This window comes from Neoarius graeffei, chromosome 9, assembly GCF_027579695.1.
Source record: "Neoarius graeffei isolate fNeoGra1 chromosome 9, fNeoGra1.pri, whole genome shotgun sequence".
In the NCBI taxonomy this organism is placed as follows: Eukaryota; Metazoa; Chordata; class Actinopteri; order Siluriformes; family Ariidae; genus Neoarius; species Neoarius graeffei.
The window spans coordinates 8,253,157-8,273,006 of record NC_083577.1 but is presented as its reverse complement, the minus strand read 5'-3'; the positions used below and the strand labels follow the sequence as shown (position 1 = coordinate 8,273,006).

At 42.1% G+C, this 19,850-nt stretch overlaps 1 protein-coding gene across 3 annotated transcripts in view; it reads left to right on the top strand.

The window, feature by feature from the left end:
• LOC132891447 (receptor tyrosine-protein kinase erbB-4-like) overlaps positions 1 to 19,850 on the top strand; it is a 962,854-nt gene that overhangs the window by 929,544 nt on the left and 13,460 nt on the right. For all 3 annotated transcript variants that reach the window (XR_009655323.1, XR_009655322.1, XM_060928997.1), the window contains exons 24-26: positions 1,125 to 1,222; positions 5,339 to 5,509; positions 14,682 to 14,997. Coding sequence is in view for 1 of the 3 variants with exons in the window: in XM_060928997.1 (XP_060784980.1) it covers positions 1,125 to 1,222; positions 5,339 to 5,509; positions 14,682 to 14,997 (585 nt within the window). In the remaining 2 variants the exon portion in view is untranslated. The remainder of the gene's footprint in view (positions 1 to 1,124; positions 1,223 to 5,338; positions 5,510 to 14,681; positions 14,998 to 19,850) is intronic.

The following is a 19,850-nucleotide window of genomic DNA, read 5'->3' as shown; positions in this document are numbered from 1 at the left end:
AACCATGCTTCATCACACCTATTGTCTGTCATCAACAAAGGAGTACTTTAATGAAGAATGTGATCATTTGAGAGAAGTTTTTCAAGCCCTAAAATACCCAGAAAAGCTCATTGGTTCAACCATTAATCAGTTCTGCTCCAGGATGGCGCAGGAGTCAGGGTTATTATCTGCCACCAATCAAACTTCTAATGACATCAAGACCATTCATTTTTCCTTGCCTTTTAAAGACCAGAAGTCATCTGACATGGTGAGAAAACAACTTGGATCTTTTAGTGCTAGACTTAACATCACTTAACTTCCTGTTTACACGAATCGTAAAATTCAGCAGGAAGTCAAGTTACATGAATCCAAACCACCGCTGGTTCACCTACAGAACGTTGTTAATTTATTTCAGTGTGGTCTGTGTGATGCAGATTATGTTGGCTACACCTGCATCTGTACCAATGACTTGAACATTGCCACTCAACTATTGGTAAACACCTTAAGATTGAGCATGGCCTCCTAGACATCCCTGATTTGAGCAATCAATTTATTATTCTACGAAAATGCACTGCGAGGCTGGACTGTTTGATTTATGAGATGTTGCTCATCCAAGCAAAAAATCCAAAATTAAACTTTCAGTCTGATTCCGTATGTGCCGAGGTTTTTACTTGATGCACTCTCTTGGGACTTTATAAAAACTTGAACTGACTCTTAATCACCTTCTTAAACACGGTTTATTTTACTTTGATGATGACATCAGTGTCATTGAAACATCAGTTTAATATATCGCTAGCTTTTATTATTAAATGTATAACAAATGTTGTCTTCATTAAGATATCCTAACATGAGGTGAGAATTTTTCACATTTCTGAACAATTCATCCTTCATCCATTTAGAAGGAGGAAAAAAAAGTACACATTTCCAGCAAAGGGTTTTTTTTGTATGTTTGTTTTTCAGTCAGTATTCAGCTCGAGTGAACTTTGTACCAAACCCAGAGTAGTCTTTGCCCTCCAGTGGTAGTTACACAGTACAGGATTATCATCCAGAGAGAAACTGAAGGATGAAGGTGGAGAAAAAAGTTGCAGTGTAAGGTTCTCCAAATCGACTCGAACAGAAACCTGTGTTGTGTGTTTTGGCCTCAGGCTGGATGATTGACGCGGACAGCAGGCCGAAGTTTAAGGAGCTGGCAGCGGAATTCTGCCGAATGGCCCGAGATCCCCAGCGCTACCTCGTCATTCAGGTAAAGCACAAATGCACTCGATAATCAACACTGCCACTAAACTTAACACTGTGTTCATAAAAGTGGAACAATTTATGTAATATTTATATTAGACACATACGGTTAAGGCCATAGCAAGGTGAAATACAGGTGTTGATGTCTTTCATCTCTTTCCATGTCCACATGTCCAATCCGACCTGTTCTCAGGACGATCCTCAGGAATAGAAATGGATTTTGTGCATCTGTTCCACATAACTGACATTAAGAGAAGAGATATCGGGTATTAGGTGTTGCACGTCGGGTTGATTGCGTTAGTCAAGAACAGGGTGGAGCACGTGAAGATTTCAATCTCCCACCCCTTCAGAATGCCTTCAAAAATAATGAAAGAATGATGGACATGATTGTCATTGAGGCCAACCTTGACTTTCCCATACATGATGACCTCAACAACCTACCAATCATGCGTTGCAAACCTGTCTGGTTGTGTGTTTTATGAATCTCTGGAAAACTTTGATGTCAAGATTGAATGGCGCAGGTCATGGGCAGATGCCAACTCCAACTGGGACCACACCACCGTCACAGATCCCACAGTGAAGCCAAATGGTTTCAACCTCCCACGCAAGCAGTGGCAGACATTGAACTGCATATGCACTCTTCACACAAGAACAGGACACCGTCTGCATAAATGGGGGATGGCAGACAACTCTGCATGCAACTGTGGCCACCAAGACCAGACAATTTGCCATATTGTGAATGATTGCCACATATGGCGTTTTACTGGAGGATTCAATGAGCTGGACAGAACAAGCGATGCTGCCTTGCCTGAATATTGTCCCTGGATTTGACTTTGTAAATTTTGTAGTTTGTGTACATGATGATATGAAAGAAGAAGAAGATTAGGTGTTTAAAATGTACTGCTATAATACTTAAACATATGGCAAGGGTCAAAGGGCCTGAAGAAGATAAGGAGATTCCTTTTAGGTTTAGAGTGATTGCAAATTATGCATTATTTGTTTGTTTATTTGGTTGGTTGGTAGGGTGGTGTAGTGGTTAGTGCTGTTGCCTCACAGCAAGAAGGTTCCGGGTTTGAACCTCATAGCTGATGGGGGCCTTTCTGTGTGGAGTTTACATGTTCTCCCTGTGTCTGTATAGGTTTGCTCTGGTTTCCCCCAACGACATGCAGATTAGGTAAAATACCCACTCACAGGGGTTGCACAAGCCAGTGCATACTTATGGCCCTTTTCCACTACCCTTTTTCAGCTCACTTCAGCTCGCTTCAGCTCACTTCAGCCCGACACGGCTCGCGTTTCGACTACCAAAAACCAGCACGACTCAGCTCGCTTCAGCCCTGCTTAGCCCCTAAAAACTCGCACCGTTTTGGAGTGGGGCTGAAGCGAGCCAAAGCGAGCCGAGTGAGGCTGGGGGCGTGAGCAGACACTCCCCTGTGCACTGATTGGTGAGGAGGAGTGTCCTCACATGCCCCGCGAGCGCGCTGGGATCTGTAAACACCGCAAACCCGGAAGGAGAAGAATTACGAATTACGAGAATTATGAAGCCTTATGCGCCTCGCCTCATCTATACGCTCTTGCCAGTATCTGCCCGCGTTGTCGGTGACAACAAGCCACAGCACCAAGACCAGCAACACTAACGACTCCATGTCCTCCATGTTTATTGTTTACTATTCGGGTCGTGAGACTACCACTTAAAAGCTCACTGATGTCACTGTTTGCGCTGCTTAACGACATCACCTGCCGTCCACCCACTTTCGCTAACTCCACCCAATGTGTCCACCCACTTCCAGCCAGCACGGTTCAGCACGGTTGTAGTCGAAATGCAACTCCAACAGCCCCGCTCAGCCCGACTCAGCACGGCACGGCTCAGCCCGACTCAGCCGCGTTTGTAGTGGAAAAGCGGCATTAGTGTTGGTCCCAAGCCTGGATAGATTGGAGAGGGTTGTGTCAGAAAGGATATCTGATGTAAAATCTACGCCAGAACAAATCTGCTGTGGTGACCCTGAATGAACGGGAAGCCAAAAGAAGAAAAGACTTGGTTGGTTAGTTGTGTATTAAAAAGTAATAAAAGTTTTATTGTCATAGTGTTTGATACATGACATCCCAAGCCAGTACCATCAAGCAAAAAGAATATAAACTTATGACAAAATAATAAAATAGAGATAAACACTCCCATACAAATAACAATAAACAGACCATAAATGCCCCTATTGTAAATATTTCAACATATGAAGGAATTTATGTTGTCTAGTTTCTGGCATGTATGTTTGCAAGCTAGCTAGCATATATTTATTCTAGCCATAACATTATAACATATAACATAATGTAACCATTACAGACGGTTATTTTTTTGGCTGCAGGACATCAGTAAGTAAAACAAGTGTTGCCAGGCAAAACAAACCACACCCGGCAGTACTTATTTTATACCTATATGTTGATAATGGTAATATTTCTCAATCATCAGTTGTCAGGTTATGGTCCTATGAAAATCCAAGACCTTGAGTTTGACATTTCAAAGTCATTCAAGGTCAAAGACCATGGTGCCAAATGAAAGCCCATATGGGACTTCTTGTAAGTTGATACTGGTAAATATCTGTCTACCATCAACCGTTTTCAAGTTACAGCCCTCTGAAAAACCATGACCTTGAGCTTGACCTTTCCAGGTCACTCAAGGTCAAAGATCATGGTGCCAAATGAAAGGCCATATGGGAGTTCCTATATGCTCATGATAGTAAACGTGTCTATCGACAACTTTTTTTTAGTTATAATGGAAAACATGTTATTTTGACCGAAAGTTTGATCTTTCCGGTGACCTTCACCTTGACCCGATTACCCCTAAAATTTATTCGAGTAATCTACAGACCATTGCCCACCTACGCTGAAAATTTGAAGTCAATTGGTGCAACCATCTAGATGCTAGATTGTTAACAGACGGACAGACAAACAAACAAACAAACAAACCGCACTGATTACAATACCTCGCCCCACTTACTCTATCACGGGCGAGGTAACAACAGTGCCGTTAAAATTAGCGATGGCCTACAAATACTGAAATAGCTCATGTTTGGACAAAATGTGGACCAAAACAACATCTACATATATATAGAGTTCTTATCACACGTTATGTAACATTGTCAGTGACTGGGCAAGTTTGTGGTAGCCTTTAAATATGGCCGCCACAGACAACAACTCCCAAGTGTCACAGTGGGAGCGTACCTGTACCGCATCCCAGTTGTCAACGGTCACTATTTAAGGATGCCAAACAATCATGCACTTTGCGAAGTATCGTTCTTTGTCCCTGTACCTGATCATACTGAGCCGTTTGTTGTTTTGGCCTGATTCTAATTATTCTGACCCTCATCTCATCTCATTATCTCTAGCCGCTTTATCCTGTTCTACAGGGTCACAGGCAAGCTGGAGCCTATCCCAGCTGACTACGGGCGAAAGGCGGGGTACACCCTGGACAAGTCGCCAGGTCATCACAGGGCTGACACATAAACACAGACAACCATTCACACTCACATTCACACCTACGGTCAATTTAGAGTCACCAGTTAACCTAACCTGCATGTCTTTGGACTGTGGGGGAAACCGGAGCACCCGGAGGAAACCCACGCAGACACGGGGAGAACATGCAAACTCCACACACAAAGGCCCTCGCCGGCCACGGGGCTCGAACCCAGAACCTTCTTGCTGTGAGGCGACAGCGCTAACCACTACACCACCGTGCCGCCCTATTCTGACCCTAGCAACATTTATTACCCGACTCTGAGACTGTAGTTTGTCTATGATGTTCCGTTTGCACATCGACCGACCCTTGGCACGAACCTGACCCTGATTCTTGTCTCAAGAGTTGGATTTGTTCACCAGTTTGCGATGCACCCACTCTCCCTTGCAATTGTGTCTGTCAGTTCCTGCGCTCTGACAAACATGGTTAAATTAATTAAATCAGTTGAAGGGATGATACCACAGTACCTTTACATGGGAACAAAAAAAATTTAAAAATCTGGAAGGCTACGATCCTCAGAATATGTTTTGTTTGTTCATTTGCATATTACATGTTACAGCAATCTCGGTACTATAACAGCAAAACTACAGTTCTGATGATAATGCTTATGTTTCTCAGGGTGATGACCGGATGAAGCTGCCCAGCCCCAATGACAGTAAGTTTTTCCAGAGTCTACTGGATGAGGAAGAGCTGGAGGATCTGATGGATGCTGATGAGTACCTGGTGCCTCACCCCTTCAACATCCCTCCTCTTACCTATACCACTCGCTCTCGCCTCGACTCAAACCGAGTGAGTTTGACACACTAAACTGCTCGGATGCAGCAGTGGGTGGTGAAGGGGAAGCTACTAAGATTCACTTCAGCTTATAGCCTTGTATTAGAACAACAACAAAAAAAAAATCCTCTGCCTGTGAAACTTTGTCCATCAGTTCTTTGGCACTTTAGCTGAAAACCGTAGCAATAAATTTGACCAAAATTAACATTTGCCTGTGCAACAGAAACAGACATTTTAACAGTGATTTCAGGAATCTGTAATTTCCCTTCTCTGGCATCTCATAATTTCCCTTCTCTGGCATCTCATTATTTTGTCCAATAACCTCCAACTGGCCTCCTTCAGTAGCAATGACGGAGTTCTCTTCCATGACAAATTTAGAGACAATCAATCATGTCTTTCTTGGAGCACCCTTCAGGGGAAAAGTGCACATGCAGAGTGTTCTCCAAAATCTAACTCTCTCACTTTTTTTCTTACTGAAAAAGAAAAGGGCAGGAGGTCAGTCAGACATGTGGACACATCCCCTCTCCCTCTCGTCATTCTTTTATTTTTCTTCCTCAGCCAATGTTCAGGTTGTGGATCATTTATCAGAACTTATGCATGGTTTAGAAGGTCTTCTGCCTGGATTGAATTTTGAATCGAGTCCCTTGTCTCTTTTTGATGCAGATGTTGTGTGGATAGATATGATTTATGTGGATATTATAAAAGAATAAGGATATGCACCCACCAGCCACTTTATTAGGAATAGTTATCTAAATCAGCCAATCCCTTGAAAGCAGCACAATGCATAAAATCATGCAGATACAAATAATGAGCTTCAGTTAATGTTCACTTCAAACATCAGAATGGGAAAAATTGTGATCTCAAAGTGTGACTTTCTTTCACTGTGGCATGGATGTTGGTTTGATCCAGATGGACTGGTTTGAGTATTTCAGAAACTGTTGATCTCCTGAGGTTTTCACACACAACAGTCTCTAGAGTTTACACAGAATGGTGCGGAAAAAAAAAAACATCGAGTGAGTGAGTGAGCAACAGTTCTGTGGGTGGAAACAAACGCCTTGTTGATAAGAGATGTCAGAGGAAAATGGCCAGATTGGTTTGAGCTTTTTTGCCAAGAAGGGCATAGTAACTCATATAATCACTCTTTACAACTGTGGTGAGCAGAAAAGCATCTCAGCATGCAACATCAGAAGACCACATTGGGTTCCACTCCTGCAGCTAAGAACAGGAATCTTAGAATCAAGAAAAAGTTCCTATTAAAGTGGCCGGTGAGGGTGTTGATCCCAACTATACTTGGTTACTGGTGCTGTCTACAGTGCCTTGCATATGAATTCATCTTCCTTTAACTTTGACATTTGACTTCTTGGTCAATTATTGGTAAAACCAACTTTGTTTGCAATTACAGCTGCAAATCTTCTGATATACAGTGGTGCTTGAAAGTTTGTGAACCCTTTAGAATTTTCTGTATTTCTGCATAAATATGACCTAAAACATCATCAGATTTTCACACAAGTCCTAAAAGTAGATAAAGAGAACCCAGTTAAACAAATGAGATAAAAATATTATACTTGGTCATTTATTTATTGAGGAAAATGATCCAATATTACATATCTGTGAGTGGCAAAAGTATGTGAACCTTTGCTTTCAGTATCTGGTGTGACTCCCTTGTGCAGCAATAACTGCAACTAAACGTTTGCGGTAACTATTGATCAGTCCTGCACACTGGCTTGGAGGAATTTTAGCCCGTTCCTCCGTACAGAAGAGCTTCAACTCTGGGATGTTGGTGGGTTTCCTCACATGAACTGCTCGCTTCAGGTCCTTCCACAGCATTTCGATTGGATTAAGGTCAGGACTTTGACTTGGCCATTCCAAAACAGTAATTTTATTCTTCTTTAACCGTTCTTTGGTAGAATGACTTGTGTGCTTAGGGCCGTTGTCTTGCTGCATGACCCACCTTCTCTTGAGATTCAGTTCATGGACAGATGTCCTGACATTTTCGTTTAGAATTCACTGGTATAATTCAGAATTCATTGTTCCATCAATGATGGCAAGCAGTCCTGGCCCAGATGCAGCAAAACAGGCCCAAACCATGATACTACCACCACCATGTTTCACAGATGGGATAAGGTTCTTATGCTGGAATGCAGTGTTTTCCTTTCTCCAAACATAATGCTTCTCATTTAAACCAAAAAGTTCTATTTTGGTCTCATCCATCCACAAAACATTTTTTTCAATAGCCCTCTGGCTTGTCCATGTGATCTTTAAAAAACTGCAGATGAGCAGCAGTGTTCTTTTTGGAGAGCAGTGGCCTTCTCCTTGCAACCCTGCCATGCACACCATTGTTGTTCAGTGTTCTCCTGATGGTGGACTCATGAACATTAACATTAGCCAATATGAGAGATGCCTTCAGTTGCTTAGAAGTTACCCTGGGGTCCTTTGTGACCTTGCCGACTATTACACACCTCGCTCTTGGAGTGATCTTTGTTGGTCGACCACTCCTGGGGAGGGTAACAATGGTCTTGAATTTCCTCCATTTGTACACAATCTGTCTGACTGTGGATTGGTGGAGTCCAAACTCTTTAGAGATGGTTTTGTCACCTTTTCCAGCCTGATGAGCATCAACAACACTTTTTCTGAGGTCCTCAGAAATTTCCTTTGTTCGTGCCATGATACATTTCCACAAACATGTGTTGTGAAGATCAGACTTTGATAGATCCCTGTTCTTTAAATAAAACAGGGTGCCCACTCACACCTGATTGTCATCACATTGATTGAAAACACCTGACTCTAATTTCACCTTCAAATTAACTGCTAATCCTAGACGTTCACATACTTTTGCTACTCACAGATATGTAATATTGAATCATTTTCCTCAATAAATAAATGACCAAGTATAATATTTTGTCTCATTTGTTTAACTGGGTTCTCTTAATCTACTTTTAGGACTTGTGTGAAAATCTGATGATGTTTTCGGTCATATTTATGCAGAAATATAGACATTTCGAAAGGGTTCACAAACTTTCAAGCACCACTGTACATCTCTGTTAGCATTACACATTTGGAGCTCATTCTTCTCTTGTTATAATTGGTGCATCACTTTGGATGAAGTCCACTGATGAACAGCAATTTTGAAATATTGTCATTGAGTCTCAAAAATATTGAGGTCTGGTCTTTTCCTGAGCCATTCTGACACATTCAGTTTCTTGGGTTTGCAACACTCCAGTGTAACTTTGGAAGTGTGTATAGGGTTCTGGTCCTGGTGGAAACTGAACCGCCACACTGGATTCTTGCAGACATGGATAGTTTGTTCTTCTAGGATTGCCCTGTGTTTGGTTCCATCCATGCTGCTGCCCTTAACCCTGAGAAGTCTCACAATCCCTGCTGATGAAAATCATCCACACAACATGATGCTACCACCACCATGCTTCACTCTGGGGGGATGGCGTTCTCAGAGTCCACATTTAACCCACATTTTTCAAAAATAATGGACCATGTGAGTGACAGGTGTTTCTTGTTTCTGCCTGGGTGTGATGTGCCCTGTTAGATTGATTGTTTTGAACAATTAACAGCTCTGAATGTCTCAAGAATATAGAGTTATGATGTATCATGACAATTTGGTCCATTTCAGTTGTGGCTTGCAACACTATAAATTGTACAAAAGTTAAAGGGGTGTGGAAACTTATGCAAATCTCATCAAGTTCATCAGGTGAAGGCAGCTGCTATGAAACATAATGAATCAGATCTGGGGAAAGACTTCAAGTCGAAGCACAAGGAAAGTCTTTGAGTACGGTTTGGCTCTTGTGAAGGTCTGGAAAGTCTCAAAACAAATTTGAAGGAAATTGGGATTTTTTGTTTGTTTGTTTGTTTGTTTGTTACAGAAATAGATATTGAATATACTGTTGTCAGGAAATATACAGAGTCAAGAAATTCCCTTGTCTTTAGACACTTGCTCATTCTCTGCCCCAATAAACACCTTGTCTTTTTATTGAATCTCATATTTATGACTTCAACTGCAAGTAATTTTTGTTTGGATATTGAAATATTCTATGAGACTAAGAAAAAAAAAACATGACTTATTTAATTATTTTAATCAAAGGAAACATGCAGTAGAATACAAAATCAGGAAACATCAAATTAAATTTCAAGAAAGTGTATAAGTCCTTAAGCTTATAACAATAATAAAATGATGAAAGATTTCTTGATCCTTTTTGAATTATTTAATATAAGAAAAAAAATCACTCCTTTTTAATAAATATTGTGTACACTGTTAGAAATAGAGCATGCCCCCCTCTTGACCGGGAGATCGTGAGTTCTACTTGCGGTTGGGTCATAACAAAGACCATCGTAAAAATTATACCTACTGCCATCTGGCAAGGCACACTGCAATAGAGATGCAAGTATGGAGTCAAACTCTCATGGCTACCAGAGGACTAGCCCCCCACTGTAACCCTAGCTGTATAATAGGCGAGAGGCCGAGGGCTATAAAAGTGGAGATCGGTGCCACCCAATGCACCTTAAGGCCCTGGTTAGTCCTGGGACAGGAGACTGCCTGGGAAGACCAGGTCCTGGCACGGGAGAGACTTTGACTTTGTCTTTGTTAGAAATAGGGGTACAGTAGGAGTCCATTTCTATCCCCCAAGGTACAATCTACATTAATGTACCCCGTACAGCTCATTATTAGACCTCAAGGTAACTATGTGTATCTTTTTAGGGCCAGATAGCAGTATATAAAGGGTACAAACAAGTAGCTTAGAGGGTACTGCCCCAGTGACGAGCCAATGTACCCCTAAAAGCATAATAATGTACTTTATTTTCTGAGAGTGTATGAGATCTGGTATCTGGTATATGATTGACTGCAAGGTTATCTAATGAAACTTTCCAAAGTGACCACAGCTATAAAAAAGCAGAACCTGAAGACAGAAAACAATTAATATTTGCTCATGGTGACCTTTTTGGCTTGCGAAAGCATTCACACTTGAGCAGATATCGATAGCCGCCTTTTAACCATAGTGGGTAAAGGGTCATTCTGTCTCTCAGAGGAGGTGTGCTTCCTACGCCATTTCCCAGGATGCATCACAGGTGGCACTTTCATTATGAAGGCCGGTCTGTGTAAATAGCAAGGTCCTCACTCAAACGAAAGGCGATGTTTGCTCATAGACAGCGAGTGGCAGCTGAATGTTTGCACTGCACCCCAGTGCCATTGGTTTATTAACTCTTAACAGTCCTGATGTCAAAAATATTGGGGGGCAGGGAAGAGGGGTAGGTTGATGCATGTGTGATGAATGTGAATGTTGCCATTCCTAAATGTGCTTCAGGTTTCTAGGCACTAAGTGTATTCATTTATATAATTTGCGATTTTACTTGATTCATATGGTGTATGAATAAATGGCAGAAATGCACCCATATTAACAAGTGTTCATCTGAGGCTTGAGGTTGGCTGAAATGAGTCTGTAAATACATCCAGCATGTGTTGAAAGCATCAATCTTTTGCCTTCACTGTCTGTCTTCAGCTTCAATAAGCATGACGTTCAGGAAGCAGGACGAGTTGAGAAGTGTGCTGAAAGAAAAACTGTAAATCAAAAATATAGCTCATAAATGGTGCACAGATGTATTCAACAATTGGGGAAGAGGAGAAAGCCATCAATGAATGGTGCCAAACTGAGCAAGAAGAATAAAACGTGTGATTGATGATACCTAATTTGTTTGGCTTAGATAGTTTCAATTACAAAGTGTCTCGGTAATGCAGAAGGGTTTTTTTTTTTTCCCCACATTTGAAATTAAAGCAGGATGCAGTTTAGCTAATGGTTAGATATTCTGTATAATCTCTCCAGTGGGTACTGTAGTCTACCTACAGTAATATGTCTACCTATGAAACAATGAGGTGGAAAAGACTCACTGGTTGAACTGAAGATGTTTAAGATTTAGGAAAGGATTGATTTCCCCAAACAACTCATACACTACAAACAAAATGGCTCCAGTTTGAGTGTTTCATGATGCAGCAAGGCAATGACCCAAACCACACTGGAAAAGCAGCCAAGCAACTTCTCAGCTTTAACTCTGGGGAAGCCATGGCCTAACGATTAGAGAAGCAGCTTTGGGACCAATAGGTCACTGGTTTAGTTTCCTAGACCAGCATGAATGGTGTAAGTGGTCTTGAGCAAGGCACCTAACTCCCAACTGCTCCCCAGGTTGCTCTGGATAAGAGTGTCTGCCAAATGCCTGTAATGTAACCATTTACACATACAATATTTGCATGCATGAAATATGATGCAATTATTAGAAACAAGGATTGACAAATACTTTCAAACGCAAATGAAACTTAAAATATGTTACCATTTCTTGGCAAACGGAAAGCAATAAGTCTATCTAGCTATAGACTTATTGCTTGCAAGGGATATTTAACAGTTTTTCCATTAAATTGAGTCATACATGAGCTGATAGCCGACGAGGCGCATAGCACAGAGTTGGCTATAAGCCATGTACGACAACATTGAGTGGAATAACTGTTTTATTCTATCCACATTCACTGGATTTTGAGAAACAGCATTTTTATTTTTTGCAAATTCGATAAATAGAAACTTTATACAAAATGTCCGACAAAATCATTTCTGCTTAGAATGTACACAAACCAATGAAATGACAGTAGCAATTTGTGAAAAAGTGCGATAATAATAATTCTTGAAAAATAAAAAAACGGTACGTTCTTACCATCAAATACCATATTTTGTTGCTATTTTGGGGGGTTTTATTTTCGAGTAGAGTTTTTATTTCATCCTCGGTTGGTTCAGCAACACACTCCACTATTTTCTTCTTCTTCTTCTTCTTTAGGGTTCTTTTGGTAGTTGGCAAACCAACTTAAGGCACATTACTGCCACCAACTGGGCTGGAGTGTGAAACAGGAGACATTGGGGGGAAAACAAAAAACTATATTCTTTTAGCTATTTCTGTTTCTTTTAAATAATTGATAACCAAGTGATATATCTGACCTGATGTGCACCACCATTTTGTTTTTCTTTACTCAAGGTATATGAGCTGATATCCTAGTAGTAGAGTAGCCAATCAGAGCACGTGATTGCTCATATCCAGTGAATATGGATAGAATGAATTACAATTATATATGCCAAAAGAAGATATTTTACTTCAAACAATGTTAATCTATAGCTATTCCATCTGTCAGATTCTGTAGAAGCGTATAGCTTACAAAAAGTATAAAATGGTAAGAATATTCACAACATTCTCCTTGCATTGGCTGAAAAGACTGCATGAATGCATATAATGTCAATATGTTCAAGACATGAACACCCCCCCACACAAACACATGGTGATCTTAGAAATGTTCCCCATAGTTAACTATATATCTATATGAATCAAGTTGGTTTGTTTGTTCAGAGGCTCCTTTCATTCCTCCCATCATCTTTACACAGACACTATTTTACATTCTACTGACTGTTTTTCCCCTCCTCTGGCTGGAATAGAAGGCAAAAACCAGGCACAATGAATATCAATGAGAGATATCAATCCTTCGGAGTCTCTGTGGAACATGACAGACGTCTTTCTGCCAGAGTTAGCTGACTAAACTCTGCTCAGGGAGAACAAAATGGAGCTGAAATGCACAAAGTGGATCAGAATATTAAGTCGAACACAGCCGAGGCAAATTCTCAGTGCTTTGAAAGTTGTTTTATTTATATCTCCAAGTCCAAGCTGTAATACATTCAGAAACAGATACTAATTTTACATTACTGACAATGCTGTTCATTCAGATTATGGCCATTCATTTTCTTTCTTTCTTTGTGAAATTACTTAATGGCAAATTAAGACACAAAGTAGGCCATTGTTGTGAATTGCAATGAATTTGTTGTAATGTCATTTGAACTAATCGGTGCACCAGATGTTGACTGGTTCATTTTTATTTCTTTGCTTGGTGGTATATGGCCTCATCTCACAGATGTTGTGTGAACTTCTATTTGCTAATTTTGCATTGTAATACTTATTATGGATTGCCCTGTTGAAATTATTATACATGCATATGGATGTGAGCAGGTTAATATACCAGTGTGGTGCATTCAGATCAGCAAAATGGGCTTTCTACTCATTCATTCATTCATTCATTCATTCTTCAGTAATTGCTTAGATATCCAAGGAAACCAAGAAAATGAAATGCTGATTTATACAATTAATTACTGAAATATATTTTACAAAATGCCACAACAGTATGATGTTATTTTATTAATTAGAGTGTTGAATAAGATTTCATAAAACAGAGTAAAAAAAAAAAAAGAAAAAAAAGAACAAACACTGACTGTAATATTGAAAGCCTGCCCTAATGAGTGAATGCTAGTGAGTGATTTGGGAGCTCAAAGAATAAACTTCTATGATGCTATGACTCACTAAAAGAACCAGAATTCCCATCATGCCCATTACGCTCAGTGATTAATGCCTAATTTAATGAATTAACCATTAAGCACTGTACAGAAGTATTATAGATGTATTAAAGGGAAATCCCTTATTAATAAGGATATTAAAGGGAAAAGATTGAATTCTATGACATAAAAAAGGAATAAATAATGATATTATGAGGTGAGGGCGGCACGGTGGTGTAGTGGTTAGCGCTGTCACCTCACAGCAAGAAGGTCCTGGGTTCGAGCCCCGTGGCCGGCGAGGGCCTTTCTGTGCGGAGTTTGCATGTTCTCCCTGTGTCCGCGTGGGTTTCCTCCGGGTGCTCCGGTTTCCCCCACAGCCCAAAGACATGCAGGTTAGGTTAACTGGTGACTCTAAATTGACCGTAGGTGTGAATGTGAGTGTGAATGGTTGTCTGTGTCTATGTGTCAGCCCTGTGATGACCTGGCGACTTGTCCAGGGTGTACCCCGCCTTTCGCCCGTAGTCAGCTGGGATAGGCTCCAGCTTGCCTGCGACCCTGTAGAAGGATAAAGCGGCTAGAGATAATGAGATGAGATGAGATTATGAGGTGATTTGAAACATCAGGATTGGAAGTCATTGAGGGAAATGGGTCTGAAACTCAAACTGATCTCTGTCTGACATCCACTACCCCAACTTGCCATAGTAACTGCTTGGTGTTTAATGTAAATCAGTTGTAGAAGCAATCAAGAAGCAATGTAGAAAAAGAGGAAGTCCTTCTCATTAAACATACTAATATTATTTGTAAGTAAAACTATTTTCTTGCCTCTGCAGAATCAGTTTGCCTATCAGGATGGCAGTTTTGGTATGGAGGCGATGATGGCCACTATACCACGGGTGGTAGCGGTGTCTTCTGTATCACCATCCTGCTCCTCTCAAGAGCCTCAGCAGGGTGCAACAGGAGTCACAGAAGACCCACGTTGTAATGGCACCCTGAGAAAACAAGCATCTCCCCGGGTCAGGACAGGAGAGGAAAGCAGTGCTCAGCGCTACAGCACAGAGCCCACGCTGTTACTGAGTGAACGAGCAGCCAGAGCAGAAAAAGACCAGGATGGATACATGACTACTAAAAAGGAGAAGAAACCCACAGGTACACCACCACCCCATACTCTTCCACTAACTTTCACTTTCTGTAGCCTGTATGGATTCTGATAAATCTGCCAAGGTGAGACCAAGGCAGGGCTACGGGCCAAAGTATTCTTCCACAGACACAGCTTCGCACAACAAAGAGACGTGCATATGGATGTCTCCAAAGTATAATCGATTTTACAGACACATCAGCACACAAGCTATCTCTTTTAAAACTTCAATTTATACATTTTCTAGCCTGGGAATTAACTTTGGCTTTAGCTAAAGCAGACCTGCTCTACTACGCCCCTTTTCTCTGCCATGTTTCCTGTTACCCATAAGGCATATGTAACAAACTCAAGGTTGTTGTAATTCATTTAGCATGCATCAGAAGGCTGTAAAAATGATAATGAAAAATAAGTGTCATTTGTTGAGTGTCTCTTTTTAATCTTTTCAGATGTCAGTCTTGTCTTAGAGATTTGGAGGTTTAGTCTAGGTCACAACCGGACGTACGATTTTTTGGCCGTGCGATTTTTGGCGTTTCCCAAATCGCTGCGTTTTTTTTTGTTCGTGGAGAAAGACGCACGTTGGCCATAAGTTTGTCTTGCAACCTGAAAAAAAACGTAAGCGCCCGTAGAGTTTGTTTGACATGACAAAGAACCTCTGCGGCTAGTCTACGGCTTGAAAATCAGCACGTCACATGCGCACCCTCTGTGCGTTTCACGCATGCCCTCCGTATGTTTCTTGCGTTTTTTGCACGTAGACCGGCCGGAAGAGCACGTACGGCCAGTTGTGACTGAGGCTTTAATGACCCCCCTTACATTTTGTACGACATGATATCCTTAAAGAAATCAAATATTATTTGACAATGATTACGCTATAATACATGGCCTGTAATATGTGCCAGCATTGCCTTCTTACCCCCTAGGTATTAATGTTGTGTCTTTGTTTTTATTCACTTCAAGTTAATCTTGAAAACCAGGAAAGAAATTCCCTAGTTCAATAATGCATGGCTTATGTCTGGGATTGATGTCATAAAGTTCAGATATGAAGCCCACAGCATAAACATTGGGCAATGTGTAGGGAATCTGTGGGAGATGAATGTTAGATATCACTCTAACTTTTGGAATATACTAGTGCATCTCAAAAAATTAGAATATTGTGAAAAAGTTCAATATTTTCCATCAGTTATTTAAGAAAGTGAAAATGTTATATATTATAGACTCATTACACAAACTAAAATGTTTCAAGCATGTTTCTATTTTAATTTTAATCAGTATGGCATACAGTACAAAAACATAAAAAAACCCATCTCAAAATATTAGAATATTTCATTTCGAGTTTGAGTAAAACAGTATGAACACAGTGTATCTCTCGGTCTAGTTCAGTACACACAACCACAATCATGGGGAAGGCTGCTGACTTGACTGTTGTCCAGAAGATGATCACTGATGCCCTCCACAAGGAGGGTAAGCCACAAAAGGTCACTGCTGAAAAGGGTGGCTGGAAAAGGTGCACAAGCAACAGGGATGGCCGCAGTCTTGAGAGGATTGTCAAGAAAAGTTGATTCAAGAACTTGGGAGAGCTTCACAAGGAGTGGACTGAGGCTGGTGTCAGTGTATCAAGACCCATCACGAACAGGCATCTTCAAGAAAGGAGATACAACTTTCGCATTCCTAATATCAAGCTACTCCTGAGCCAGAGGCAATGTCAGAAGTGTCTTATCTGGGCTAAGGAGAGAAAGAAATGGACTGTTGCTCAGTGGTCCAAAGTCCTCTTTTCAGATAAAAGTACATTTTGCATTTAATTTGGAAATCACGGTTCTAGAGTCTGGAGGAAGAGTGGAGAGGCACAGAATCCAAGGTGTTTGAAGCCCAGTATGAAGTTTCCACAGTCTGTGATGATTCAGGGTGCCATGTCATCTGCTGGTGTTGGTCCACTGTATTTTATCAAGTCCAAAGTCAACACAGCCATCTACTAAGAGATTTTAGAGCACTTCATGCTTCCATCTGCTGACGAGCTTTTTGGAGATGCTGATTTCCTTTTCCAGCAGGACTTAGCACCTACCCACAGTGCCAAAACTACGACCAAATGGTTTGCTGACCATGATATTACTGTGTTTGATTGGGCAGCCAACTTGCCTGACCTGAACCGCATAGAGAATCTATGGGGTATTGTCAAGAGGAAGATGAGAAACACCCAACCCAAAAATACAGATACGCTGAAGGCCACTATCAAAGCAACCTGGGCTTCAATAACACCTCAGCAGTGCCACAGACTGATCACCTCCATGCCACACCGCATTGATACAGTAATTCATGGTAAAGGAACCCCAACCAAGTATTGAGTGTATAAATTAACATACTTTTCAGAAGTTGGACATTTCTGTATTGTAATTCCTTTTTTTGATTGATCTTAGGGAATATTCTAATAATTTGAGATACTGGATTTCTGATTTTCATGAGCTATAAGCCATAATCATCAAAATTAAAACAAAAAAAGGCTTTAAATATTTCACTTTACATGTAATGAATATAGAATATATGAAAGTTTACTTTTTTGAATTAAATTATGAAAATAAGGAACTTTTTCATGGTATTCTAATTTTTTGAGATGCACTAGTATACACACACACACACACACACACACACACACACACACACACAGTGGTGCTTGAAAGTTAGTGAACCCTTTAGAATTTTCTATATTTCTGCATAAATATGACTGTAGAAACGGCTCGGATGTGGGTGGATCACAGAAGTATGGCAGGCTGTTATTTGCTTTGAGTTTGCTTTATTTTGCTTTTCAGCACAACTCTTTTCATTGGGGACACACTCATACACACACAATACTATCATGTTCTGGTCCCCAATCTCCCCTCCTCTATTCCTCCTCTCACTCCTTTTATAGGGTGCCGTCACTGTAAGAGACATAGAAACACACATTAATTGACAACAGGTGTAGCGATATGACCACTCACCTTCCCCGACTCCGCCCTCTATTCACAGACCTCGGCCACGCCCCCACTACCACATACCCCCATTGCACGACTCAGGCCGGGGAGCCGTCCGTCCTGCAGCGGACTCCCCCCCCGGAGGGACAGGAAGTCCGCCACCACCATCTGTGCCCCCGGCCTGTGGACCACCTTGAATTTGAATGGCTGGAGGGCAAGATACCAACGGGTGATCCGCGTGTTGGCATCCTTCATGTGCTGGAGCCACTGGAGGGGTGCGTGGTCTGAACAGAGGGTGAAAGGGTGTCCCAGTAGGTAGTACCAGAGGGTGAGGACTGCCCACTTGATGGCTAGGCACTCTTTCTCTATCATGCTTTACCTGCCTTCCCACATTGACAGCTTGCAGGTAATGTACAGCACAGGATGTTCCTCCCCCTCCACCTTCTGGGACCAAATGGCCCCCAGCCCCCTGTCCGATGCGTCCATCTGTAAAATAAAGGGGAGAGAAAAGTCAGGGTAGTGGAACAGTGCCCCCCCACACAGTGCAGCCTTTACCCTAGAGAAAGCCTGTTGGCATTGCTCTGTCCACTGGAGCGGATCTGGTGCTCCCTTTTTAGTGAGCTCAGTCAGTGGGCTGGTGACGTCCGAATAATTAGGTATGAACCTCCGATAGTAGCCACCCAGCCCCAGGGACTGTCTCACCCCCTTTTTGGTCTTGGGCCTTGGGCAGGCCACAATCGCTGCAGTCTTATTAATTTGGGGATGCACCTGCCCATGGCCCAAGTGGAAACCCAGATACCATACTTCCACCTGTCCAATTGCATGCTTCTTTGGGTTAGCTGTGAGACCCACCCGCCTCAGCGACTTTAGGATGGCCCTAAGGTGTTTGAGGTGCCATGGCCAGTCATTGCTATAGATGATAATATCATTGAGATACGCAGCTGTGTAGGTGGTGTGGGGGCGAAGAACCCTGTCCATGAGCCGCTGGAACATCACAGGATCCCCAAATAACCCAAAAGGAAGTGTGACGAATTGGTGTAAGCCAAACGGTGTGGAAAAGGCCATTTTCTCTTGGGATAGAGGAGTCAAGGGGATCTGCCAATATCCCTTTGTGTCGAATAAAAACGAGCAGTGCCTAATTGATCGAGCAGCTCGTCAATGCATAGCATTGGGTATGCGTCAACTTTAGACAAAGCGTTGACTTTTCTATAGTCCACACAAAACCGGACCGACCCATCGGTCTTGGGGACCAGGACCATTGGGCTGCTCCAATCACTGTGGGACTCCTTGATTATGCTCATTTCGAGCATGGCCTTGAGTTCATCCCGGACCACCTTTTTCTTGTGTTCAGGGAGGCGGTAAGGGCGGCTGCGCACTACAACCCCCGGGGGCGTCTCAATGTGGTGTTGCATGAGGGGGGTGCGGCCGGGCAGGGGTGAAAACATGTTGGAAAGTTCCTTCTGTAACTGGGCTACTTCCGTGAGTTGGGCTGGGAAGAGGTGGTCTCCACAAGGGACCTGAGTGGTTGGCGATGTCAATTTTCTTTTTGAACCTCCGGCCCCAGCTCCGCCTTCTCTGGGATTACTGACACCAACGCCACGGGGACCTCCTCATTCCAATGTTTTAACAGATTGAGGTGGTAAATTTGCAATGCCCCACCCCTGTCCGTTTGCCTCACCTCATAGTCGACGTCCCCCACTCGCCGTGTGACCTCAAAGGGCCCTTGCCACTTGGCGATCAATTTGGAGCTCGGCGTGGGCAATAATACGAGTACTTTGTCTCCCGGTGTGAACTCTCTAAGGCGCATGCCCCTGTCGTACAGTTGGATTTGACGTTCTTGTGCCTGCTGCAAATTCTCCTCGGTTAAGTGCGTGAGTGTGTGGAGTTTGGTGCACAGGCTGAGAACATATTGAATTTTGTTC